General features: G+C 43.7%; 1 protein-coding gene across 3 annotated transcripts; it reads right to left on the bottom strand.

The window, feature by feature from the left end:
* Positions 1-885: 885 nt before the first annotated feature.
* On the bottom strand, positions 886-26,753 carry NAB1 (NGFI-A binding protein 1). Of its 3 annotated transcripts, none has more exons than XM_054278005.1 (8): positions 26,646-26,753; positions 20,669-21,499; positions 15,118-15,251; positions 14,081-14,132; positions 8,468-8,578; positions 6,016-6,157; positions 4,675-4,800; positions 886-3,553 (listed from the first exon to the last, which is right to left on the bottom strand). In XM_054278005.1, exons 2-8 carry the CDS (start codon positions 21,482-21,484, stop codon positions 3,462-3,464), a joined length of 1,473 nt encoding a protein of 490 aa, XP_054133980.1. In that variant the 5' UTR covers positions 21,485-21,499; positions 26,646-26,753; the 3' UTR covers positions 886-3,461. The 3 variants fall into 3 exon arrangements, with proteins under 3 accessions (XP_054133980.1, XP_054133977.1, XP_054133979.1); XM_054278002.1 differs by having other exon boundaries at positions 4,651-4,800; positions 26,646-26,752; XM_054278004.1 differs by lacking the exon at positions 26,646-26,753 and adding an exon at positions 26,138-26,304 and having other exon boundaries at positions 4,651-4,800.
* Positions 26,754-27,297: the final 544 nt, after the last annotated feature.

Here is a 27,297-nt window from a genome sequence, read left to right as displayed (position 1 = left end):
GCCTACAGCAAATTAGAAAAAGTAGACATCTAAAGGTTTTCCAGTTATACTTGTGTGCAGCCTGACAGACCAATAACATGGACTGTTCCCCCCCCCATCCTTGTACCTTCAACACAAGAGTGTGTGTAGCTGCTCCCTTCTCCTCTTTCCCAGAACAGGGCAAGATTGCACTGAAGTGCAAGGTAAAAGCCAGCAAACACTGAGCCACTGGTCCAGAATTTCCATGTTTACTATTCCCTGGACTGGGGGAAGGCAGGGGGATTGCACCTACTCTGACCCCATCTCTGCTTCAAACCACTCCTGACTTCCATGGCATCTCAGCAGTGTGGATGTTTTGAAGGTTTATGGAGGGGTTCGCCCTCCTGCCCCCTCTTTGAAGTTTTTGCTGCTTCTCCCTTTTTGTGCCTCATCTCCCCTCCAGTTTCTGCACCCTAACAACCTCCCAGCAGAGCTGTGGGCTGCTGCTCAGAAAGCAAGTTGGGACAGGGTGGATCACTGAGGCTCCCCCATTCCCAAAGAGCACTCACACACACCTGCCACCCCATTCTGGCAGCTCTGTGCTGTTTGCAACCCCGTGTAAATTGGAGCACACGCAAAAGCAGGAGCGCAGAAGGAGGGAAGGGAACTCAGCACTTAGTGCTGCAGACCCTGCCCAGGTTTTAGTTCCTCCCTCCTGCCTGGGCCCAGTGAGCCCTGCAGGCTGTGCACATAATGAGGCCACCCTTAAATGAGGATTCAACCACAAGAGCAGGAAGAGGCTTCCTCCACTGAGAGCTTGCAGTTCGAGGTACTCCCTCCTCCCCTATCCCCCCCCAAATTAACATCTTCTTTTAGAAAACACAATTAAAAAAAAAACCAAAAAGGACAAACCCTGGGGAAACTAAAGAGTTCTCACGGTGAATTTTATTTTGTAAGCAACAATATAAACATGTGAATAAAACAGGCATCATTTGCAGGGCTGGCCTTTGATCCAGAGTACCCTGGATCTAGCAACCCTTCCCGAGCAGATGAGGGCAAGCCTTTACCTGTGACTCCAGAGGCTGGCCAGGATGCAGTCCACCAAGACCTTTGTCATGGAAAGACCAATGCTTGAGTATTTGCTATTACCAAGCATATGTGCAATCTTGGAATGTACCTCCCACCTCCCCCACCCCAGGATAAAAAAAAAAAATAAAAATCATACAGCTGCAAACCAGTAAAAAAAATTGCTTCCAGCTTATTGAGACTGAAATGGCCTGTTGGACTATTAACTGAAATATCATTCTGGAGATAACCAACTGGTCGTGACACAAGTACTGTATTTACAACTCAAAAATATAACTGTTATAGACTTTAATTTATAGCAAATTTAATACATTAGTGTTTACAAAATAAATTCTGGACTCAATTGAAACAGCGTGCTGCTTAGCAAGTTCTTTTTCCTTCCTCTCACTTTAACTGAAGAGACCAGCAAGCTTAAGAGCTTCTTCTGTGACCCACACACAACTTTTGATGGTGTCAGATGTTGGAGAAAACCAAATGTTTCCTGCATCTCTAAAGGTTTGCTGCTTGGTACCTTCTATTGCTCAAGCTGTACAGTTCAAACCTTAAACTGTCCTTTTAACAAGTTCCATACACGTCTCAGGAAAACTACTCAGGTACTAACCAGGGCACTGGTTAATGTTACAAACTGAAGAAACATCCGTGCTACTAACTCACACAACAGGAAAGAGGAAATATAACTACACATTCAATCTCTTATGCCTAAACAGCAAAGCTGCAAACTCCATTGCTTAAAGTAAGATACTTCAGTAAGTGAAACAGTACCATACAGTTCAAGAAACATTTTTTTTTAAAAAAACCAAACATTTTAATAGTATAAAAAGTTGTTTTACTGGTGTTTCTACTATAAAGCTTTGTTCCACAAATCAAGTGATAAAATAATTAGATATGTTTACAGTGATAAGAGACTGCAGTGTAGACATTTCAGCTCACATTTTGCTGAGCATTTCAGTACAACAGAGACTGACTGGTTTGTTAATACACACCTAGGACACAGAGCAAACTGCAGACATGAAGTGCACACCTGAATAGGGAAGTTTACCCTCTGACATGGTAACTCACTTTCTTCAGCTCTCCCTTTCCCCTCCAGAACACACTGTAAGCACAAACTGTGTTCAGGAATGGAGGCATATAACTGTCCTGACTGCAGAGCAGCACAGAGGAAAGATGGATGCACACAAACACACCACGGTAAATTCCGAAGTTATATGCCAACTACTCCTCCTTAGATAAAATGACATCTTCAAAAGTGAACATGTACAAAAAATAAAAAAAAGTCAAATAAATAAAGAATACAGATGTTAATTAATCACATACATAAAGAAACGTATTGGCATACTGTATGCAGTATACAGTATATTCATAGAATCATGTGGGCTGGACAGCACTTAGTAAGGAGTTCTGTACTGAAGACAACTCCTTTTTCTCCTCCAAAAAATCTTATAGTTTCTGGATATCAAGTGCAACCTTTTACACTGATGCATAAATCCTGCACCGTTTCTCATCTTTGCCACACTTGGGATGCCTTTTTTTTTTTTTTTAAATCCACAGAGAAGTCCAAGAAGTTATAATGGTCTGAATGACAATTTTTGCAGCCCTGTCCATACAACTTGGTCTCTCGAGTTTCCTACCAAATGAAATTTAGTAATTGTGTGGTACCTCAATCCCCAGTTTTTCCTGAGGAAATAGGAGCCAATCATGTGGACTCTTCCATCCTCTAACTGGCATTTCCCACACTCCTGAGGTGTGTGTAGGTATTATGCTGTGAGAGTGTTACACAAAGGCTGCTGGAACCATTGGAAGTGATGTAGCAATAGTTAAGTGTCAAGTACATCTGCTATGATACAGAATCAGGGTCTAGGTCTATCAAATGCTATATCCACATAACATTTTAAACCATGAAAATATTGTATGCATTTTCCTTTTTCTACAAATATTGTTGCAAACTTGCTGTTAATTGTGTCATGAGGTTTGCATTCCTAATTCTCCAATGATTTTTAATTCAAATGTTTAACAACCATATCTACGCTAGGTACACTGAAAGTAGACATTGAAATTTCAAGTAAAATGAACTGTAGCCACATCTACTGGACTCAATACACGTCCCGACATCTAGATTTACTTTGATAAGTTATACAAATACATAATACATTCTTAAATAATGAAGACCCACAATATTAATTTGTGCATCTTCCCACATTATAAAACCACTTTTACAGGAATGTTTATCCACCTGTATTACTGTTTTAGTTGCAGTGTCTCTTGCTTTCCTGTTTCCACAGATTACTGTACCAGTTCTTAGGCTTTGGCTATTGAAATCTCTTATTTGAATGAGGCAACACTGGTTATTAAGGCTGGTTTTTTTTTTCTCTTCTGAAGTTTCATTCTTTACTATGACAGTGTTTTCCAGAGCAGAATGACTATCTTGTGTCTTCAGGTTCTGTTTTTATGACCTTCCTTTCAATGTTGTTGAAAGCTGAATGAGGAAAATCCTTTAATATACCAAGGCCTTCTGCATTAAGAAAGAAAGAAAGAAGTTGAAACACTGTTTGGAAGCAAGTATGTTTTGTTCTTAAATTAACAAAAAGGTCCCAGAACCACATAAATACCAACAGATGAAACAATAAATTCTGCTTCCTCCTCCTCCTGGTCTTTAACCTACCCAGCTGGGTTAGAACCACCTCGGTTACACTGCAGTGATGACAGAGAAGCATCAGAGATTCACTTCAACCCCTCTGGCAGCAGGGGCTAATGGAGATGCACTCTGCACTAGCATTTTGAGAGGAAACAGGTAAAAATCCCCCACTAGAGATTTCACTAAGTGTATTAGCACTGGGACTGGGACAAATCTGCAAAAGAGGTGAGCCAAGACTGCAGTATCCCAAAGTGAAACAGACAAGATTCTGCCTGGTTTTCAAAACATCTATTTTTGCACCTTGTCTTTCAAATAACCTCTTTGCCACTGCATCTTTAAAACTCAGGTGGGATTTTATTATTGCTTCTAAACTTGTAAGAGTCTCAAGAACTCCTGGCTTTAGCTCAGTGCACTGAGTATTACACTGAAGCCACCCACAGAGATTCTTGCTCTCTTCTATCAAACTTACAGTGAGTTCCTCCCAGTGCCAGAGGTAAATGACAAGACTGGCAGTGAGCAGAGGTCACTGAATGAGAAACCCAGGGGGCAAAGACTTACTGCATGACATGCAGTTCACAGCAGAGAAACAGTGCTAGGTCCTTATAAATCAAAATAAAGACATCTTCTTTATAAAAAGCCTGATTCTATTATGCAGAAGGAAGCCATGTCATAATCATGTTGCTGTCACTGTGATGCAGTGTAAGTATTTAATAGCAGTAATCTGGGTCAATACCAAGGACAGACACATGTCAGGACTTGATTATCTGATCCCAGCTACTGCATCTCCTAAACTTTTCCCAAATAATATTCAACCTGACTCTAGATTAGCAAGTAACACTCCTCTTGGAGTTTTCTCCAAAGCCTTGACGGCATGGTTACACACAATGCATGCCAGCCTGCCTTCCTGGCTGCTTCCCTCAGAGAGATCACAGAAAATAAGGAATGGAGGGTAATTTCTCAGGGGCAGCACTAACCCGAGGACTGGGACTTTGCCTCACCGCTGGGGTAAAGCCGGATCAAGTCACTGCACAGAGATTTCCCAACGTGCTGCTCTCCATCAAGTGAAATGTGCTGCATCTGTCTGCTTGGCAGGTTGGACATCCGCAGGTTCAGCGGTCTCTCACCTGCAAGTTGGTCACAGTGAGACATTGATGTGTTAAAAGAAAATCAGTATGAAAAAACAGAGACTTAAACACATGTTAATTCTATCAGCAAAAGTGCATCCTAGATTCCAGCTGCTCAGAGAAGTTTTCTAGCAAAACGAGGCTTATGTAAATATATTGCTTTGCAGACTACTCCACAGGCACTGCTAGGAAGGGACACTCAGCCAGACAAAAACAAAAAAATTTTAAAAACCCTTTATCCTGCTCAAAAATCCTCTTGAGATACAAAAATTTTCCTCTCCCACTGCACAATCCCTCTGAGATCTAAAAAATTTCCAGTTCCCCTGCACAATGGCTAGATGGCACAAAGAAGCTTGCTGGGCCAAGGAAAGCTGGATCCACACACCTATTCTTCATGATTACTTCTGTACCTCATTCTTGACCAATTCACACAAATGAAAATCTGGTTTTTAACACTTACTTGTATTGATTCCCTTAGTTGTCCCCCTACTGCTTCTTTTCAACCCCTTTAGAAAAACTATCATTTAAAAAACAGACACAAGAACTTCTGGTTGTATTTCTTGTTTGCAACATTTTGTCTCAATTCACAACAGTAAAAAAAGTGATCTAAACAGAAATGCTCAAGCAAAACAAACACTCCTAAAATTAATTCAAGACAAGGAATAGTCAGTTGGTAAATCAAAGAGAACCACAGAACTGTAAGCTTTTTGAAAAATAACAAGCCACTAAGAACATCATTAGAACATGCTTAGTGCTAAGTAATTTACATAGCCAGCTCCTCAGGTTTTGTTCCTAGACTGCACAAACAGGTAAACAAAAAGGGGTACCAACTATATTACCTCCTTTATTTTCAATTTCTCAAAGCAAGAACACGAATGAAATGCAACACTCTGCTCTGTTTTCAAAACTGAGGATAAAGCTAGAGCAAAGTCCTGCTGTCAGTAACAGCAGTGCGCCCAACCTCCTGCCCTCCCCACGTTATCCCTGGGGAAAGCAGTTTGCCCAGATGCACAACAGGAACAGAACAGAACCCCAGTGTGCATCTGACTGCATTATTTACACAGTAAGCACTTCAGGGCAGAGAGAGATCTTGTCTTGTCCATTCAGTGCTCAGGGTTCTGCATGAGATAAACACCACCACTGACAGAGGTTGCATAACATCAAATGTCTGTGCTGGCAGCAGTGTGTGCCTGGGAGCTATGGGAGCTACCATACCTTGTCCATCAGCATTATCTAATGACATGCCATTGGGGCTGTGCTCTTCTGAGTTCTGCCTGTAACACCCTGTGGAAAGACGTCTCTCTAATGCTGCCTGGTTGCAGAGAAACTCCATCTGTTTTGCCATCACCTTTTCCGACTGCAATTGAAACAAAAAAAGATTTCTCTCTATATACATACACAGAGCAAGTCAAAACACAGGGGGAAAAACAGGATCAGATGAAAAGACTAACAGCCTAGATAGTGGTTTTTGTTGACTCATATGTACAGATGTGTGTTTTACGGTTTCTTCAAAACTATGAAGCAAACAAAATATTTTTGCACCCATAGAGATTTTCATAATGTACATCTGAGTCACTCAAGAATACTTAAAATGCAAGCTGTTGTAGTTCATCTACCCAGAAATGCAACATTAAATTCTGTTTTTCAGAAACACACAAAAATCACTTCCTGCACTTTAGGACTGCAGGTTACGTGGAGAGAATCTCAAGAAAAGCAAAAAAGAATGTTTTAATTATCCAGTTAGCTCTGTTCAAATATATGCCTTCACAAAGTATTCCAGAAAGTATTCCAAAAGCAATGGCAACATCTGCTAAAAACTTATGCCAAGATTTCACCAGACATCTTGGAATCTTTATTTTAGGAAACAGCACTACACAAGCTTAAAAATCTGCCATTCTGAAAGTGTAGGATGACAGTATGTTTGTGGGGGATAAAGGTGTGAAATGTCTGTCTAGAAGAAGAACAAGACCTATACACCTCTAGAGAGTGGAGCTAAACAATCCAGTGCAACGTGGGAGGAAATGGCGTCTGAATGTTTGTCATTGACTTTAATGCCAAGAGAATTCTAACTTTCACTATAATCTTGTTCTTGAGAGAATGTAAATAAGCATCTTGCAAAAATAAGAAGAAAATCACAAGTCAAGAAAGTTGATTTAGAAGAGCCACAATGAACACAAGAACAGAAAGTACACGAACTTAACATGTACAATTGATAGGAAAAATTGATTTTCCTTCCAGGTAATGGCATAATTGTTTCAACTGCTACAGAGGTCTATTCATTGCACTTTTCATGGGAGATGCTGAAAGCCCTGACTTCCCACAAAAGGCTGCTTGCTCAGCATAGTTCAATCATTTGAACATGTACAATGACAGCCTAACAGACCCAGCAAACCCTGGGCTTCTCCAGCACCATGGTGACCCTGACAGCAGGGTAAGGCATGGCCAGTATTTACATAATCTGGCTCAGAGCTCATCAGGGTATGCAGAAGAACACTGAGAGCTCCAGCCCTGTCTTGGGAGGAAGGTAAAAAGAGAAACTATTTTCAGTTTACTTACAAGTGTGGTTTAACTTTGCTATTCTGTCACTCCTCTTACCAACTTTTGAACTATACATTAATTTTTAAAAGGAATAAAATATTTCTCATTCATGCCATCTTTGTTGTTTGCTTGGGATAAAACCAGAATTTTAAACTTCAATTATGCTTCTGATCACCACAGAAAAACCTACAGAGTTGCAGATATGTTTAAGCTTGAACTAAATCTGTAGTCCATTGTTATGTGGCAGTGACCAACAAAAACTTTATATACAAAACAAGCTCATGTAATTATTTTGTGACATCAGAAAATGTGCTGTAACTGCATTTAATGTATCCCAGATTTGTGTGACTGAGCACTACTTTGCAATAGAAGGAAGTAAATGATAGGGTAACACATCCATTCTCAGAAAACAGGAAGGTAACTCCTAAATGTAATCTTATGTGCAAATTTGGTGATTACATTTGCCCAAATCAGCTGTACAAAACAAGTTTGTTGCAACTTAGCATGAAATCCCTCCTTGGCAAGAACTGGCAGTAGGAGATGGGTATTTTGCCTCGAGGCTGGGATACGCTACAGAAAAGACAAAGAAAAAATTGGCAACCTGTCTTCATTTATACAAAGCTTTCTGTCTGTTCAAGAACACTGCACTTCCACCAGGCTAGGTGCTGTTTAGGAAGCCAATTTATCCTCTCAGATCCAGAGGTTTCCTTATTTCCTAAACACATTGGCCTTTCTTCTTGTAAGACATGTCAGCAGAGAGGACTCCAAGATCGCCTACTCTATTCCTCTCGCCTCAGAAACTTGAGCTTTCCATTTATAGCAATGGATAACGCAAGTAACACAGCACAGACTGTACCAATACTACCCTACTTGCTCCCAACAGGCAACCACAGATTTTCAAGCCTACTATGCTGCATCTTACCTCCTTGGAACTAACAAGGGCAAAGCTGTAGTACTGTGACAGAACAGTTTTGGGAGGTAAACCCAAATTAAGAGCGATGCAATCACAGCTGAGCTAGGTAGCCTTTTAAAACTGATGGGAATTAATTTAGTCATCAAAACAACAACATCAAAACCAACGCACAGAGACACAGCCTGTATTATTCACAATGTAGTGTAGTTGGTTTACCTGGGAATTAAGAGCTGTTGGGTCTTCACTCTTTCCTTTAGCCAAAGCAAGTGGCATTTTGTCTTGCTGATAGAGCGTCTGGACTGTGTCCTGGAAATCAGGATAACCATCCTATTGAGCATAAAAAGAAACCAAACCAAGAGGGACATATTATTTTTTCTTTACCTTCTATGTACACATAGAAGAAAAAAAAACAACCTAAAAATCATATTCCTGAACTTCTGTGAAAATTCTGGACTGCAATTTACATGTTTGTGCTATCCACTTCATTTAAGTTTGTGCATAAAACACACACAGCAACTGCTATATACCTAATGGCACAGAAAATCTCATCTCTCTCTCAAGTTTCAGGTGAATCCAGACTAGCCTTGTTATTCACACTAAACTAGTTTACATTCAGCCTTGACAGGCAGATTTAGGCCTATGGTTTCTGTCACTTTTCAGGAATCCGGTTTACATGTAGGCAAGGATATACACTAACCTTGTGAAACTGAGAAAAGCCTCCTGAAATTCAACATATTTCACACATAACCTACACTTGTATCACAAAATGAAATATCACCCTTTCAGAAGTACAGTGGAAAATTTACAGACTATGAGAAAGCATGATTCAATAATTCTTCCAGTCTGAAATTCTTATGACATGCAAATCTCTTCTGCTGCTTGCATATGTATCAATAAAGCAAATGAAGTTCCTGTGAAAGCCTGCCAGACTCCATTAAAACAACCACTGAAGCAAAGGTTCAAAATGAAGGGTTTATCTATCTTGGTGTTATGAAATGAAAGCTCATGTGCACTACGGGAACATCCAGAAATGTTTACAAAAGCACAGTATAGGTAGCTCTGTTGAAATGTGAGAGGAAGCCAGAAATCTTCAGACAGACCCAAACCTGAGAACAATGACATCCGTCACTGAGGTTCTACAGACCTCAGTCTCAAAAACACACTAAATCAGACAGATTTGCCCTGTAGATTCCAAAGACACATACATGTCAATAATTACATTTTCGACAACAGATGGACAAAAGGGTTGCAGCCCAAGGAAAATAGAAATGATCTTCCAGAAAAAACACAGGGGAAGGACTACAAGGTTCCCTCCACTGGCAGGCTGCCCACTGACCTGCAGAGCAGGGGTCTGACCCAAGGCAGATGGCCAGGACCTCAGTGCAATGTAATGCCATTAAACCTATTCTTTATGCTCAGGGAAACACCTTAAAATCTGTCAGAACACTGCATATTGCTTTAAAACACCCAACATACTCCCTCAGAGAACAAATAAACACAACAGCTATGCAAAAACGTCACAGCCAGGTTAACTGCCACAAAGCCTCTAGCCTAAGCTGGAAACAAAGGCTTTGCAGCACATTTCCATGAGCACTGACCACTTCTACAGTTAAGACCTGAATCTCTTTGGGAGAGGAGAATGGTTCTGTGTAGGAAGATGAGAAGCTGAACACACAAGATCCTACTTTTGCAACAAAACAGGTAACACAGTTCTTCACAACACATTTGTGATCACCTGCCTATAACCAACCAGGCTGTTTCCCAAAGGTGGCTCTGGCTGCCTGCTGCTGTGCCCGTCCCCCCTCAGCCAGGCAGGTAATTCCTGGAGGATGACATCTTCTGGATCACCTTCCCAGAGCCCTTCCCACTGCTGCCTGTCCCCAGTGCCCTGAGGGATGAGGAGAATGCTGGACCAAGCACCATGCTGCTCTGCCCCATGGTTGCCTGAGGTCCTCCTGCATGCACTGCAGCATTTTTGTTTTGCCATGCTGCTGCTTAGTTGTTTTCCAAGCGGTTTTGTGCAGCAGATGTTCCCAGTCCCACATGTGCTTTTTCGCTCCCTCTAATGACATTTTTCCTATGAAAACAGTACCTTCTACTGCTTTTGCTGTTTTTGTGAAAAAAACAAATCCCACACTTTGGTTTTCTTTTCAGCCTTCTCAGAAACAGTGGAGGTGGGGCTTTTCTCTCCCCTTCTTCCACCCATACTGGCACCAAGGGAAGATGCTTCCTTGCAGCCTCCGCTCAGGTCTCCCTGCCTGTGCCCCCTGACTCCCACTGAGCTTTGGGAAATGAGGTTTTGAAAGCTCTTCCCACCCCTCTTGTTCAGATGAATGGAGACACAGACACACAAAATCATTTCTTCCGACAACAGCAAGAATATTTTTTTAAATTCTCCTTTTTTCCTCTCTAGGCTGTTCACACAGACTCTGAAGGGGAACTCTGTCAACCCCAACAGCGATGAGGAGCGTCTTCCTCCACTTCTGCCTGATGTACCTGTGACTTGTTTTGCTTTCTAAGCTGCTGCCACAACAGCTCACTGCTTTGAGTGGTGCCAGCACTGAGTCACAGAAGGTGACAAAATAAGGGGTGCCCCTGCCACACAACACACCCAAGCAGGATTGATCCTTGCTCAGCAGGAGGATGTGCCATTTCCACCCCTATCTGCCTGTCCTGCTTTTTGTCCAGAGCAGATTTTCCTGCTTTTTGTCCAGAGCAGATTTAGGAATTACAACTCCTTTTTTTATAATCTGCTCCCAAATACCAATTCACTCCACTCCTTTTTTCACTCCCTCCACACCTTTAGTCTGTCATTTGCCTGGAATTTTTTTCCCTTCTCCTCTTTACACTTCACTCCCACAGCTCACCCACCCACTCAACGAATAAGAGGGGGAGAGCTCACAGGGGAAGAGAAAGGCTTTTACAGGTAATTTGATGTAATTCATGGCACATTGTTTCTTTGTAATGCTTGTGCGGGTTTCATATTCATGAAAAGGATAAATTTACAATGTGGCTGCAGATTGACAGAGCTGCAGCTTGCACACACAGCTCTCTGCTGGCTCTGCTCAAGGATGACCTTCAGAGCCTCTCTGGAGGCTTTTTTAAGTGTTATTATATTTCAGGAAATTAACTCATCTTTTTTTTAAGTAATCTTTTACACTATGCAAACAGGCTGTGAAGTCTTTCCAAATTGAAGTCCCAGTAATTTTAGGCCACGCTTCACGGAGACATTAATGAGTAATAGTTAAAGGAATGGTGAATCAAAATACAGAGTTCAGCCTTAAAACAGAAAGGCAAAATGACTCTTCTCAAAAAAAAAAAAAAGGGAAAAAGAAAACTAGAAAAGAACTAGTTATAACAACAAAAAATATACCCCACGTTCAGATCCTTTCTGTATTTTCATGATAGCGAGCAAACAGATCCACAATGAGGCATTACAACTCCAAAAGCAGTGTAAGGAATTCTTACCCAGAACAGAAGGAAAAATCTGCATTTGCTACCCTTTTCCTTTTTACTTTCACCTTTCCAAAAAAAACCAAACCAAAACATAACCAAAAAAATCCCTGAACATATTACTAAAAAAAGGACTTTTTACTTTTAAAAAAAAAAAAATGCAAGCACCAGGAACCCAAAACAGCAGTGATCTACTATGTCACACTGCATCTTTTTTAAATTTCATTGAAGTAAAGCCCAACATTTACGGTGTACCTCAAATCTAAAATGCACTGAAATAATGCTTTACTCCTCCTTAGAACACTCCCAAAGTTGTGAGGAAAAAAGACATTTCTACTGATAACAATATGAGTAATTTCAAAATTAATAATGCTATGCTATCAGATTGAAGATTTAATTCAATTTAGTTTTCAATTCCTTATTTTGGGAAAATGACCTATTTCTGAAATAGTCATTTGTACAATTAGGACATGAAATTTTCACAAGCATTTTATAATATAACTGGTAATAAAACAAGAACCAAGTAAATATCCTTTCTCAGAATTATTGAGCTATAAAGGGTATAAAAGAAGCAGGCCTTCCAGACTTTTGAGATTTCACCATGCAGAAAATAGGAGACTACACATTCCCTAAGGCTGTCCAGATATCCTGTTCTCCAGAAAACCTTGAGTTTCAGCTTGTATTTTTTCAGGGTTTTAATTTTACTCTTTCTTTCAATGAAGATCCTGTAAAAAACAGCACCTCCCTAGCAGTGTGTCATTTTAGACACTTGCTCATCATCAATTATTACTGAATGAAGGAAAAACTTTCTAATGCTGAAATCCAAGTCATTGAAATACTACTTCAAGCAGAGGAGCGGCAGCTCCCCACCAGCTCTTGCAAATTAGGGCTGGACTGAACAAAAGAGAGGAGACCCAAGCAACCATCCTGCAACAGGGTGGTCAAGGCTGTTGATAAAGGTAAAGCTGGATAAAATCATTTCATGCAGCTTTTCCCTGCTCTTTTTTGTGGGTCAAAGAACAAGCAGAGGTCAAAAGCAAATCCTGACACACAAAAACGACATTGCTGACTTATCAAAGCTACCAGTGAATCCTCACTGCACGTGTATATTTTGCACTACATAAACTCAAAACTACAACTGTATGTGGACTGATGGAACTTCATATAAGTTCACTTCAAATAAGATGAACTTCTCTATACCTTTTCAAAACCAACTGCTCTCACCACAGTTTCCCTCACAGGAAAAGCCTTTGTACAGGTGAAAGCACTGCAGTACTGAAAAAAAAAATTAAAGCCTTACCACATACGGTGCATCATTTATCACAGAATGCATTGCATATGAGAAACACATTTCAGAATGTGTTGCAATTTTCCTCTACAGTTAGAGGATACATCACCTATCTGTGTCACATACAAATCTAGCTCATATTCTAACACACATTTAACCTACACCTTTTTGAGTAGATAGTACAATAAAAAACACCCACAATGCTAAGGATGAATTAGATACCCACGTAACGGTGAAACAGTAATTTGTTTAAAATACAAATTATAAAGAAAGATCTGCTATTCTAATGAGGTAATAGGTATATATATGTACGTTTTACTTTTTCTTTTGTATTTTTTTGTTAAAAGTAGTTTTAACAGGCCTCAAATTTACCTTCCAGCAGTGGTAACTGAAGAAAAAGGTAAACTACATACATGCTGCTCCTGCACTCTTAACAAGGAATTCCCATCATCTCCCTAAGCAACATCTTGTGCAAGTGTATACATGAGCCATGTATACGTGCATTTGACATAAAACTCATTACAAAAAGCTGTAATTTAATATCTACAGGCACAACCTTCTGTGTTGAGATATACACCTTTTAGATAGTTTTTGACTTTTCAGTATGATCTGTGTCCTAATTTATGGCTCAGTCAGAGATGGCTAATATTCTGCCATCAGTCCTTACCCAGAACTCTGTATTTTGGACATGATCAACAGCTGACTCCAGTGAATTAGGCAAACTCCACCTCATGCTGACTGAAAAGCAGCAGGCCTTATGGGAAGACATCTCCTACAGTGCTTGAGCTTATTCCACCACAGGAAGTCAGTCAGTCCCATTCCTCCCCTCCTACTCACTCTGAGTGCAAAACACTGAGAGTATCTTTACCATTAAACAAATCCTACTCTTTACCCCTGCTCCTACAGGTTTCTCCATCAAACACTTACATTTACAGAGACACTGGTGATGCTTTCCCACCCTCTCTCTCTCATCCCCATCAACTGTCTATCAAATGTTTTTCTGACAAATTTCTTTAAGACAGATCCCTTCAAAACAAAACTGAATTTCAGCACACACAGGTCAAAATACAGAAGTCACATTACTGTACCTCTATCTTGATTCTCTTTGGTGACAGCTCATCCCTTTCTCCACATTTAGATCTACAAGAGAAAACACATACACAATCAGTAAACAGCACATTAACCCCAATCACCAATAATAATGAAAAGGAGTCGTGGAAAAAAAAAACCAACAGATCAAGGAAAAACAAGATGCACAAAAAAAGCCTCCAATTCAATTTGACATGGCAGTGAAAGTCATTCAAGTATAGAGGAACACAAGTATTTTGTGTTGTTTTCAGAAGCATCAAAACACTCATGGATTCTTCCTTCCAGAAAGAAGGGAAAGCACGGAGAATTACAGAAATGCCCTTGGCAGTGCTTATCCAGGATGGTTGTATATTTATATGAATCTCTATGGAAGAAAGGGGAGCAAAGGAAAACTTTCTAGAAGGGTAGTAAAATGTATTTTGAAAGGATATTACATTACAGGCAAGGGAATCAGCATTTAAAAATCTAAGGAAAGCATCAAGATATTCAATCATACTTACTAATGCTAAGGTTTTAATTGTATTTAAAAGCTGTTAAGCCTTTGTCACCATTTCATTACAGCAGTTCATTTGACAGAACAGTAACAACTGAAATTAGGACTCAGCTTCAGTTCCTTTAAAGGAAGCTTGTAAGCCACTCCCCCTGACCTTATCTTTTTGGCTAACAAGCCAAATCTGCATATGGAAAAAAGGAAATCAATGCATTGAGCATCGCTGGCTACTATGCCAATTTACATTCACCTCAAAACACACTAAGGCCTCAAATGCTTGAAATACCAGCCTCTCAGATGCCTCTTAATGTGCACTATCCTCAAAATACTTGCAAAACTAGAGAGCAAATAAAATGGTAATTCAAGACAACTGAATTTTATCAGTCTATCAGCTTCAGGACTCAAACAGCCTTTCCCTCTTTCCTCAGAAGAGCACACTGCTAACTGAAGAGCAAGAAGGAAGTGTGTCCAGTGCTTCAGAAGAAATGCTATCAGCCTGCTTGGTTCCCCAAAAGTGCAGACCCTCTGAGCTAAGGAAAGCCTTACTTGGTGGTCCTGTAGGTGTACTTGTAGGTGACCTCGCGAGAGATCTGCCGGGCCAGGGCGAAGAGCTCATCCCTCCTGGTCAGCAAGGCGTTGTCTTTCACACACAGCTGGGCAGCTGCTTCATTAACTGTTAGCTGCAAATCAAACACACAGGCACAATTTCACCTACTGTGCTTGTAAATGTACATCTTCTGAAATAATAATGAATTTTGAACGCAAGTAAAATCATCTATAATTGTACACTAAACCCTGGGGGGTTTCTTCAGTTTGTTTATACCCCTTACTAAACCAGGTAACCTCCTTGGGAAGAGGAAAGATATGAATGTAGCTGGTTCATAAAGTGGAACATTATTGTAAGACTGTCTCAATGTGCACTGCTTTTGCTTCATCCCAGCACTAATTAAATCTCAGGATAAAACAGTAGCTCTGAACGTTCACAGTGTTTGGCTCCCAAAGCCTGGCTTACAGGGAAGACTATTTTTATAAACGCAATATGCCCAGGACTTGGGGGAAAAAAAAAAAACAACCACCCTGACAGTGTGGGTACAGATGGCTTTCCCTTGTGAATACAGAATAAATTCTGTAGAAGGTGATGGTTTAAGAAACGATTAAACTTTTTTTAGCTATGTTTCTCACCCTCGTGTTTGTGAAGACTATCTTCAGACATGAATCAAATGTAACTTGTTTCAAGGATGTTTTCCTGAGCCTGCCAGGACACATTTCTAGTGCCTCTGCTGCTGGCAAAAGATTCATAAAGAAGTTGGGAGGGGAGGAAAAGCCTGAAATTGAAGCTCCAAATGGTTTTGCAATGCTCTTCAGAAGCCTATAAGAAGTTGTGATACTGTCATGAATTATATCAGCTTAAAAGTACTGCTGTCCAAGAAGCCTATGGTCAGCACTATGGACACAACATTATTAATGCCATGGGACACAAATTGAGATGCTGGACAGGCTATTCCAAGCTCCTTCCACAGCAAGCAGGGCTTGAAGAGGCTTTCTCACTTTTCCTCAGCTGAAGAGCAGCCAGAAAGTGTAATGAGGCATAACAGCAAGAGGCCAAGAGAATACTACAGGTGTTTTACCAAGTGCCCACAGCTCTTTCTACTCTTTTACTTTTAGAAATTAAGCTGCTTTGAACAGGCCTGGCTTCTGGCAAAGGAGCACAGTTGCTTTGGAGTTACTGTCAACAGTATCTGTCCCAGGCTGGTGAATACTGCAGAGCAGCTTGGTTTCCACAGCACAGTCAGCCCGTCCATGATGGATGGAGATGTGCCATCCCTGACCCTGCACCTGGCGGCACAGCACACGTGTGACCTCAGACACCAAACCTGCTGCTCCCACAGACCAGCAGGTCTGCATTTACAGCTGTCCCTTGGGAGAAGGACAAGAACTCCCCTCCTGACCCCTGCCACCCTGCAGGGTCACCTGTGAATTAAAGCAGAGGCCAGCAGCTCACCCCGATCGCTGCACGCTCCATCCCTGAAGGATGGAAGCTGCCACAGCACGTGAACAGCACACAGCCACAATGTCCTTCACCATGGGGTTTGGTGGCATCCAAACTATCAAACATTTATTTTGCCCAATGCAACACCTGCTCTCCAGGAAGGTTGAGAAAACAAAAAACATGTATTAAGAAGAGCTGAGATTCTTCTCTCAACAGCTGTGCAGTATTTCTAGTGAAACCTCACACAGAACTGCTGCTCCTAATATTTCAGAAGCAATTTTTCCTGTGTTTAGCCTAAAAGCCTCTGATCTCAGTAGGGCACTTCCTATGGCATCTAAATGTAAGTCAGAGCACAAACTTGTTTTTAACAGGTGAACTAGATATGTTGCCTGATCCTTTAGTCTCTGTGCAGACAAAAACCCCAAATCTCACAGAGATCAGATGTACAAGGGCTTAACCTGAACAGGTTACTATGTTTGTACAATACCAGGTACTTAAAAAACAAACTATTACCCCTTAGACAGGAGCAGCTGTTCCACAATGTCTGTCTTTCCAGAAAAATAACACAATGGGGAAAAAGATACAATATAAGATTACTATAATACCGATTAAAATAATTACCATCCAAAGGAGGCATTAATTTCTGTAACACTGATAGCTATTACTTTGCCAAGGATGAATAATACAGCTAATGCTTACAAAATAATTTGAGGTATTTTTTATCCCTCCAAGTGCTGAAAGGTTGCAAAGAGCTGAAATGACTGAAAATGCTTTGGGTAGTTGTAGGCAAATGCTGTTTATCCTAATATGTGAGAAAAGCCAAATGTTTATTTGCTTGTTTTTCCTGGTTTCTCTTTCAGGTCACATTCAGACTCACTGAATTGAAGTGCATCATGGCTTTCTGCCTTTTCAGGAGGCATAATACTGCAGATACAAAGCATTGCATGCCTAAAAATAAAGAATCTGTTTGCTGGAAGCCTTAAGGAGGATATGGAGCAGTACAGAACCATGCAGGAGAGGGATGCGTATACTTCCATCTGATGGGGTTCACAGACTCCTCCACTAGAAACCACATAATTAAATACCAAGCCCTACTGTTTTGGTGAGTCAGCAAAAGAAAAGGAAGAAACCGAGCTAGACAAAATTTGTTGCTTGTTTTTCTAATTCCACTGAACTGGATTTTTTTTTTTTTCCTTTTATAAGTACTGAGACAAAGACTGAAAAATTAAAATGCAAATTACAAACTTGACTCGATTTTGCAGAGGTCACTGAGTTCAGGGGCATGCCTTGCACTCATCCCTCCTCCAGTCCAACTTTAAACATTAAGTGCTCTCTGTGTTTGAAAAGCTGTGTAACACTGAAACAATGGGATGGATTAAGGACAGCATGTTTATTAGTTTTGGAATGCCTTCGGAAGATTTTATGTCAGATTAATGCTTTATGCAAATACTCCTACCAAGAGCACACACTTTCCAACCAGCCCAGTGTCTGCAGCTCTCACAGGCCTCTAATGGCTGCTCCAGCCCTCCGAGACACTTCAGTGCTCATTCTGAAACAAAATATTCTCACTAATTCACCACTGATAATTCTACCATGTTTGATCTTAATTTGCATCCAACCCCCCTCTGCTTGAGGAGCCAGAGATACCAAATCTTTACATTAAAAAGCTAACCATTACTTAAGCTTTCTAAATTCACAGTGCAGTTTATTCAGCTGTTCCTTGCCAGCTGCAAGGAGAAACCTTGAACTGTGAGGCAGAATGACAGCTCTGGAACATATTAACACGTGCAGAAAAACAGTCTCTGGTCCTGCAGGAACTTACCTCCCTGGCTGTTTAAGGTCCTTCCCTCTGAGCAGCAAATTCCTTAAGCCATCAGAACCAAAAACACACTAAGGCTGATTTTACAAAAGGCAAACTCTGGTTTAGCAGATTTTAAACAAAAAAAATTTGGTCTCATTGCTGCTATTTATTTTCTGCCTTAAACAGAAAATGAAGACAAAACTGTTCAAATCAGAACTTTGTGAAATCCGGCCTCTTTAAGCCAACAGTAAACTAATTACAAGCAAATTCTTCTTGCTTGCATGTGTGCAGTTCCCATCAAGTTCAGTGAGGCCCCACATGCGTAAGTGAGGCATAAGTCAACCACAGACTACTTTGATCTTGTGCCCTTAATCACAATAGCGATAGAAATATTTCCTAAAGCCAAACCATGCTCTCATTCCATTTTTAAACGTGGTTTTACAATGATGTAGTAAAGATCCGTAGTGCAATACTAAAAAAACTGAACAAGGCAGAGCAGTTGTCCTTTCTTCCAGTTCACTGCTATCCCACTCCTCAATTACTACCCCAGGGTTCATCCCCCCAGTTTTGCAGAGCCACTGCTGAGCCTCCACAAAAAGTGCCCCCGGAGCCCACCTTCCAGTACACTGCTGGATGCCAGAAAATTATCCTACAAATAGTCTGCCCAGATTTCAGAGCATTTTCTGCAGTCACTACCCCAGAGAGAGGCTGTGAAAGCACACAGCCACACGCTGTTGTACACCTCAAGTGCCTCCATCCTCAGGTGAGGAGAACCCCCTTTCTCTGAATCCTGAATCTGCAGCCATGTATACAGGGCATCTACACAATTAATCCTTTCAAATCCTGCCTCCATCTCATACACAACTTGTTCTTTTACAAGGGAGACTTCCACAAGGTCAGGGGAGTAAGATGAGATCTCGTCTTGTACAGTAGATGAATTCATAGATTATAAGTGTTTGACATAAAGCCACAGAGCATCTAAGTGTAAGCTGCACAGCTAGAACTGTGTGGTTGGAATGTGGCTCACTACTGTGGAAGTGCCTCCCCAGTCTGCAGTAAAAGCCCTTGTCAAGTCACTGCCAGTGATGTGCAGTTGCCTTATAAATGTAAATATGTAAATAAAAATGTAAAGAAATACGCCTTGTTTCCTTCTGCCCTTCTACTCAGAAGCATAAAGAGAACTCAGTCTTATGCTATGGATCACACACCTACAAAACTTCTTCTTGAAGCGAAAAAAGGCTAAAGCCAGTACAGTTTTTTTGGCACTCCTGTAACATAAACACTGCCTTTCCTTTTGGGAGCTAAGCCTTACATGCCAAATTTTAAATCCAACTGAAATTTTGCAATCACTGTTAACTGTGAAAATGCTGATGCAGCATTCGTATCAACAGCGTTTTGGCAGAGCTCTGAATTAATGTTTGTTCTCCTCTTGTAGAGTACTTTGGCACTAGGAAACGACTCCCCACACAGACACACCTATTGCGTTACAACACATGCAGTGTGAGCCTCAGGAATGCCACAGGAGGAGCAAGGGAGGCCCACAGGAACTTTCAAAGGCAAGAGGGAAGAGAAGATGCTTCTCAGGGATGAAAAGACATTCAGATTAGAACTATCCATCAATACTGAGACATCCTCTCCTTTCCTCCTCACACAGTCTGTATGTCACTTGACAGGCCTAAGGCCACTATGGCCAAAAAAGCCCACGGGTTATATGATTAAGCTTCATCTCAATTCAAACAAACAAAAAAATAATCCATGCCACTGAGTGTAGGGACCTTGTTGAAAGAATTCTTTTCTCAAGTACACAAGCTACAGAGCAGAGTCTTGAGGTGAAGGAAGACAGCAGACAGTAGCAATCACATCAGACACAAGGAATTTTAGTTACTGACCTTCCAAACAAGTCTACTCTCAAAGCTGCAAGGAAATACCATCTTTAAGAATGTACCAAATCCTTAGAATCCCCAAAACCATGCTCAGGGTGCTAGTGGTTGCTATGTGGGTGCCAAACTCTCTAAACCTTCTGTCTGACACACCACACCAGCGAGCGAGCAGTTCTGATGACATCAAATCACCACGTGCACATACACACACACACTCACCCATACCCCCACAAAAGGAGACCTGGGCTGCACCTGAGATTTCCATGTCAGGCCAGGCCTGCCTACAGCGCTCAATGCACAACTTTCAGACACACAGCTCTCACCACTCAGCAAGAAGTGCCCATACAAGAAGTGTACCCTGTAAACACATCTTGTCAAAGGTGTAGGAACAGGGGAGGAAGCCCAGTTCCACTCAGGCTGTTTTACCTCGTGGAGGGTGAGATGCTTGCCATCCTTTCTTTTCGAGTCAAATCTGCCATATATTGCACTGTACTTCCTGATCTCCTCCTCTTTGTGAGGGTCATCGTCACTCATCTCAAAGATGTGACCAATCATCTTTGCCAGTTTCTTATTTGTTTTCAGTAACTCCTTGACTTCATTGGAGTCACTTTTGGGCAGGGAGGGCACCATACGTTCTACACACTCAGCAACTGACAGAGCAGCAGCAGCATCCAGGGTCTCGCTGTTTTCCTTTGGTGAGGCTGGAGAGCCAAGGTCAGCTGGGGAAAGGCTGTGCTCACTCTCTGTGGTGTGGTGTCCTTGCCAGAGCCTGGGCTCGCTGCTGCTCTGCAGTGATAAGCTCCCCACATCAGATTTGCTCGCGCCCACGCTCTGCACGCACGTCGTGGCAGCGCACTTTGGAATCTTCAGGTGAGGCTCTCTGGTGCTGCTGTTCCTCTCATAACTGCTGCAGGATATCCCCAGCCACGCAGGAGAGCCTTCTGGCAGCTTATATATTGGAATGCTGCTGACTGGTAGGGAGGTGAGAGGCTGGTTAAAAAGGCCAGGGTTTGTGACCCAGTCCCTCAAGGCCTTCTGCAGCCGTCGGACATGGAGCGGCTTGCTAGCCATGCCCACGAGAGCCATTATCTCCAAAAACTCCTCTTCACCTGCTTCACAGAGCTGCTGGACATCATCACCACCCTGCTGAATGAAGGCATCAAAGTAGAATAAGAGATTTGCTTTCTGTAGTATTCGGTACAGCTGCAGTTCTCCAAGGGTTCTGGGCAGAGCTGACGCCATCACGGACGACAGAACCTGCAAGCAGTAAGAACAGAGAGAAGATGAGCACCAAAGCACCGACATCCAGATGTGCTGTCCCACCACCCAGCTTTCCACGAGGCTGTCAACTCAGAGGACAGCCTTTCTTTCTCTCATTACAGGAACACCCACAGAAATGATTAAGGGGCAAAAGCTCTATTTTTGACTTGTTAACTTAATGGAAACATTTTTGAAAGAAACCAAATCAGCAGATAGTTGTGATGCACCTACAAAAAACATGATTCAAACACAAAGCCGGCTTGTTTTCAACATTCCTACTTCATGTTTGTTCCCAAGAATGTCAGCCAATATCACTCACAGATGCTACTCTATTCTCTTTTGTATCTTAAGATCAAAATGATCACAAAATACATTCTGAATAATTACAGAATAGTTGATTCCCTGAAGAAAAAAATCTCATCAGTTTCAATTCTTCTTACTTGTCACATCATTTTTCCCCCATAGAAAGTATGTAAGGACTGTAAAAGGAAAACAGAAGAAAAGTGGTTCACAGAATCCCAGAGGATTAATGAAGTTGGGTCACTAAAGGAGTGTTTAAGAACCAAGTATTTCTACAGTTTTACCTGTTTCACATAAAAGGGATCTAATGCCTCTGCTGATCTTAATTATGGCAGCAACAGCTGCAGACAAAGCTAAACTACTGATGGATTCCAACACATACAGTTTAAAAACCTTAGTTTGAATTCACCTGCCCGTTTAATTTGCTAACAAGGCTGCCTGCCATTGACACTTGAGACATGAAATACCACTCAGCAATGCAGCAATTATGCTTAAAGGCTCCCAACAGACAGACCTCTGCAGTGTTCAGCTCTTACAGCGGCAGGGAAAAACGCGTGCACAAGTTTCAACTTCATAAACCCCTTATCCAGTTATAGCACAACTAATAAACTCCTCAGAGAATTCTAGGATCTCACACACACACCTCTTCACTCTGTGGTGGCTTTCACAGAAACAAGCAGATAATTTCCAGTATTACTGTATTACACTAAACCACCAATCAATAAGGTCTAAAGCATGTAATTTATAGTTGGTTGAGAAAGTAACAGAACTAAAACCCTGAGCAGGTCTGCTAACATTGCTGTGGCTCTACTATCACACTGGACTTGAAAAAACACACAGTAGTAACCTAAAAAACAACACCTACAGAAAGATTTGCACTAGGGAAAAAGTATTTTAATACTGTGCAACTCCCCTTCCTCCAAAACTGCAATGCAAACAAATACGTTTGCTATGGGGCACTGAGAGATTGGTTATCAAAAGTAAAACTCAGAAATTATTTTTACAGTGTGTGCTTTTGCATATTGTAGAAGATGAAAAACATTGTAAAAAATGTTTGGGTATTTTTGTTGTTCTTTCACAACATAAGCCTTTTCTTCAGCAAGTCAAACATACAAATAAAACAAGCAGAGCCCAACTTCTATTCAGGAGGCATCTGGAAGACCAGGCTTTTGCTGCAAAATTCTGATTTAACTCTACTAAAGAAAAATAAAATCAGGAGGCCAACAGAAACTTCCCAGAAATGTATGTGGCAGCAACAGGATACTGACAGTCAATCTCTTCAGGAAGAGAGATGAAGCCCAGGGGAAATAAAAAAAAGACTCAAAACATACAAAACCCCCAAACCACCAGCTGAACATATCATCCCTGATATGTGTGCCAGTATGTGTAAAGCAGAAGGGCAGTAATAGCAGTTCAGATTCAAACAGCAACCTCAAGGAGCTGCTGGTGAGCTTAATAGCTAATAAACTACACACTTTGGAACTCAGGGTGAAACTGTAAATATTTAAGAGTTACATATTTCAGAAACACAGTTTGGCTTTCGGAAAGAATAGGTAACTGCAGGATATCAACCAAGTACCGTCAACACTCAAAGATACAAGAAACAAAGAAAGTGAAGAAAATCACTTAAAGGTAACTCTTTACAGGGCACAGAATTCACTGTTTTAAAAAGTGCCATTATTTCACTGAATTTCTTAGAAAAATCCTCCCATTCTTAACAAAATTTGTCAAGATAAACAAAATTAACAGCTTATGGTTTAGTGGCATTCCAGTAAACTATTCCTACCCTCCCATTTCAAATGATGCTGACTTTTCACCATCAATACCCCAAATTAACTTATATAACTTCTAAAAGAAGGCCCATTTCCTCTGAAAGTTATTCATCTTAGCACAAAATCTACATAAATCTACATAAATGGACTTTGTGCAGAGAGCTAAATTGAATCTTGGGAGGACGGTGGCAGTGGAATTACACACAGCCCAAGAGCTCCAGGCAAGCCATGGAACTGAACTCATTTTTCCAGCCCACAGGCTGGAAGTGCAGCACCAGTCCACGAGCTGCCTTTACCCAGAGGCTTCTAATCAACAAATCTCCTCATGACAGATAAAAGTGGATTAATATGTACTATGGAGGCACCAGCGCAGAGTCCACGGTTCAGACTGCGTTGAGATTTGCATTTAAAGCAAGACTGAAATCCCTTCGTTTCATACTTTAAAGACCCATTCTGTTTTTCAAATTCAGCACAGTAACTCCTGAGAGGGCTGAGCAATTTTTCCACGTACGACTGCTACCGATTTCTGCAGAGAAGGCATTTTCCAACACTCCTCCTTTAACCTCTCTTTTCCTTGCATTAAACAGAGCTCCTCCAGCACTCACCTCAACGCCATCCCAAGTTATTTCTAACCTGTCCCAAGGGGAAGGCTCCCTCCCCTTTCCGAGACTCTCCCGACAGAGCGCTCCGGTCCCTGCTTCGCCCCGCTCCCAGCCCACAAAGCCCGGGAAGCAGCTCTGCATCTGCAGGAGTAAGTGAGGCTTGGGAAGAGGACAAGCAACGAGCAAGGAGTGCTGAGAGAGCAGCACAGCACTGCCTGAGCCCGAGGAGGCTGTGAGCCCCAAGGACACCTGGCACTGCTGCTGCTGGCCCTGCTCAGCCGGCCGGCCACGCAAAGCCTTAGCACACCCACTCAAGTCTCAGCGCCCCACATCTTCCAGGTGACCTTTAAGCTGCATCTCAGAGCCCTGAAACACTGCTTTCCACCACTGTTCTCATTTCTTAGTGCACTGGGCACTCTGCTTTTGGGGCAAAGGGTGAGCACGAGAAGAGGTTACACAATGAGAAGACAGAGGGAGAGCTCACAGCCAGGACACTTGTGTCTGCTCCTCACCAGGAAGAGCATCTTGGATAAGACCCTGGGGCACCGTGTGTAATCCTCCTCTTCTGCAGCCTGCTCCATAAGTCTTAGGCTGTCTAATCTGTGATCCCAAACCAACCTGGTTCAGGAGTAACAGCCTGCTCATGTCCTCTGGCAAATCCTAAGAAGGCAGTCAGAACGATCTGCTGCCTCAGGAGTGAGCAGGTACATCTGACACAACGGCAAATCCTTCCTCCAGCAAGAGGCAGGAATGCAAAGCTGGCACGGGGAGGTCTACAGGAATAAATGAACACAGCCACAGCACTTTAGCTGCTACTTCTCCCTCTTCTTTGCTTGCTGTCCATACCAGTGAGAAGAGTCAGAACACACAGGGAAGAGCAGCCATCTCTTACGTTTTTCACATATAGAACAAAGAAGCCAAAAAACTCCCCACAGCAGACAAAGCTGTTTAAAATAAACACAAGGCTGCATACAGTTATAGCCACGGGAGAACCAGGAAATCACAAGTTAGATTTTTCACTCAGCCTTTGCAACCCACAACCATGCATTCTGATTTTCCACATTACCTCATTCACATCCACAGCCCATCACCCTACACGCCATGCCCTCCTCTCCAAACGCTGGCTGTCACCTTAACTCTGACCACAAACATAACTCCTGGGAAAAAGGAAAACAAAAACCACAGAGACACCACAGAGGGCTCTTAAATATTTGTAAACAGCTAGCGCAGGAATCACAACCTATTCCTGCTCCCTCTATCAAGACAGCGGGGCAGCGGCAGCCCCGCTCGGCATCCCGAAGCAGGGGAAAGCACCGGCTCCGTGCCCGGAGCCGCACACACTTCCCGGAGGTGGCAGGAAGATGCGCGGCTCAAGTAGGCAGGTGCTGGATGTGGGTGAAGCACCGGGAGAAGGAGAACTCGGGAGCTGTGGGATGTACGCATGGGACAAGGGCTTCCTGAGCAGCTTTCCTGCTTTTAAATGCTGCACGGGAAGTAAAAGCAAGCGAGCGACGCGAACCGATTGTAGAGATTTTATTTCAGGTGAATTCTAATTGAGCTGTCACCAATTAAATTAGGAATACAAGGAGAAAGTGTGAAACATCACATCCCTGTATTTTAGGCAAAAGTGATTATTTCATAATGTATCTTGATGACTTTGGGCGTTTTGAAAAGTCTCTGAAGACAAACTGGGTTTGGGTTTGAGAGCTGGCTGCTTTGCATATTCATTACATTTCTGCAGCTTTTCCAAAGGACTTTTAACAGGAGGAGAAAATTACATGTAGCTGCAGAAGAGAGACTTCGCAAATTAAATAGTCTTGTCTAGCTCTGAGATGTGCCAAAATACAGCCGATGAGTGAGCTCCGCGTTTACGTACAAACCCGCACCTCGCCTCAACTAATGAGAAACTCGAAACATGCAAAAACACCCTTCGCGTAAGGACGAGACGAGCGCACAAATACCTCCAGAGCAGGGTCCCGCACCGAGGGATGGAGCTCCCGGCAAGGAAACCCCGGCGGCGGGCACGGACGGGCAGCCGCGGTCCCGGCACAAAGTTCGCGGCCGCCGAGCCCGGTGTCAGGAACCTTCCCGGGGCGCCTTCTCCGTCGGGGCTGCCCCGCGGGGCGCCGCCGCTCCCGCACAACCGCTGCCGTCCGCGCCGGGGAGAGGCGCGGCCCCGCAGAGCCCGGGGGGCGCCCGGAGCCCCGCCGCCCCTGCCCGGGACCCCGCCGGAGCAGCGCCCGCCGCCGGGGCGCCGCCTCCGCCCGGCCCGGCCGCGCCGTCCCGCCCGCCGCCCCCGCCTCGCGGCGCACACGGCGGGGACGCTTCTGCACTTTCCTCCCACACGCCCGTCCCCCCCGCGCCGGATTTCTCCGGGAAGCACCCACGCACGACCCGCCCGCTCCTTCCGGCCGTGCCCCGCGGCGCCGGGGCCGCGCAGCCCGCGCCCCCCGGCCGCCCCGCACGTACTCTGCAGTCGGCCGCCGCCGCCGGCTGCCCGGGGCTCCCCTCGGTGCCGTCCCGGGGCCGCAGACTCAGCCCCGCCGAAGTTCCTGCCCGCGCCCCCCCCGCCCAGGCTCCTCCTTTCCCATCGACGGGGCGGGTGGGCGAGCCTGTCCCCGTCCCCGCCACCGCCTCGCTGCCGCCGCCACCGCCGGGGGGGCGCGCGGCCGCCCCGCCGCACCTCGCCTCGTCGCGGCCGCGCCTTCGCCGTGCGCGGGGGCCGAGCGGGCGGCAGAGAGGGAAGGAAGGAGAGGAAGGGAGGGGAGGGAAGGAGGGGAAGGGAAGGGAAGGGAGGGAGGGAGGGAGCGGCCCCCGCCCCCCCGCTCGCCGCCCCCTCCCGCGCGGTCACATGGGGAGAGCCCGCGCGCGCTCCGCCGCCCGCCCACGCGCGGCCGCCGCGTGACGCAGCGCCCGGCGGGGGCGGCACCGGCACCGGCAGCGCCCCCCAGCGGCCGGAGCCGGGGCCGCGACCCCCCCGCGGGAACTGCGCGGATCCCCACGGGCCTGCCTCGGGAAAACAGCCCGGGAACCGCGCCGAGCCGCCCTGCCGGCCGGGCACACCGCCCCCGGGGCGGCCGGGGGGCTGAAAGGGCCGGCCTGGGGTGCGACACGCAGAAAC

The sequence above is a fragment of the Melozone crissalis genome, unplaced genomic scaffold (assembly GCF_028551555.1).
Source record: "Melozone crissalis strain CALT ecotype California unplaced genomic scaffold, PUWL_Pcris_2 ptg000023l_1, whole genome shotgun sequence".
Taxonomy (NCBI): domain Eukaryota; kingdom Metazoa; phylum Chordata; class Aves; order Passeriformes; family Passerellidae; genus Melozone; species Melozone crissalis.
The sequence above is the reverse complement of the archived record's forward strand: the minus strand, read 5'-3'. Positions and strand labels throughout refer to the sequence as shown.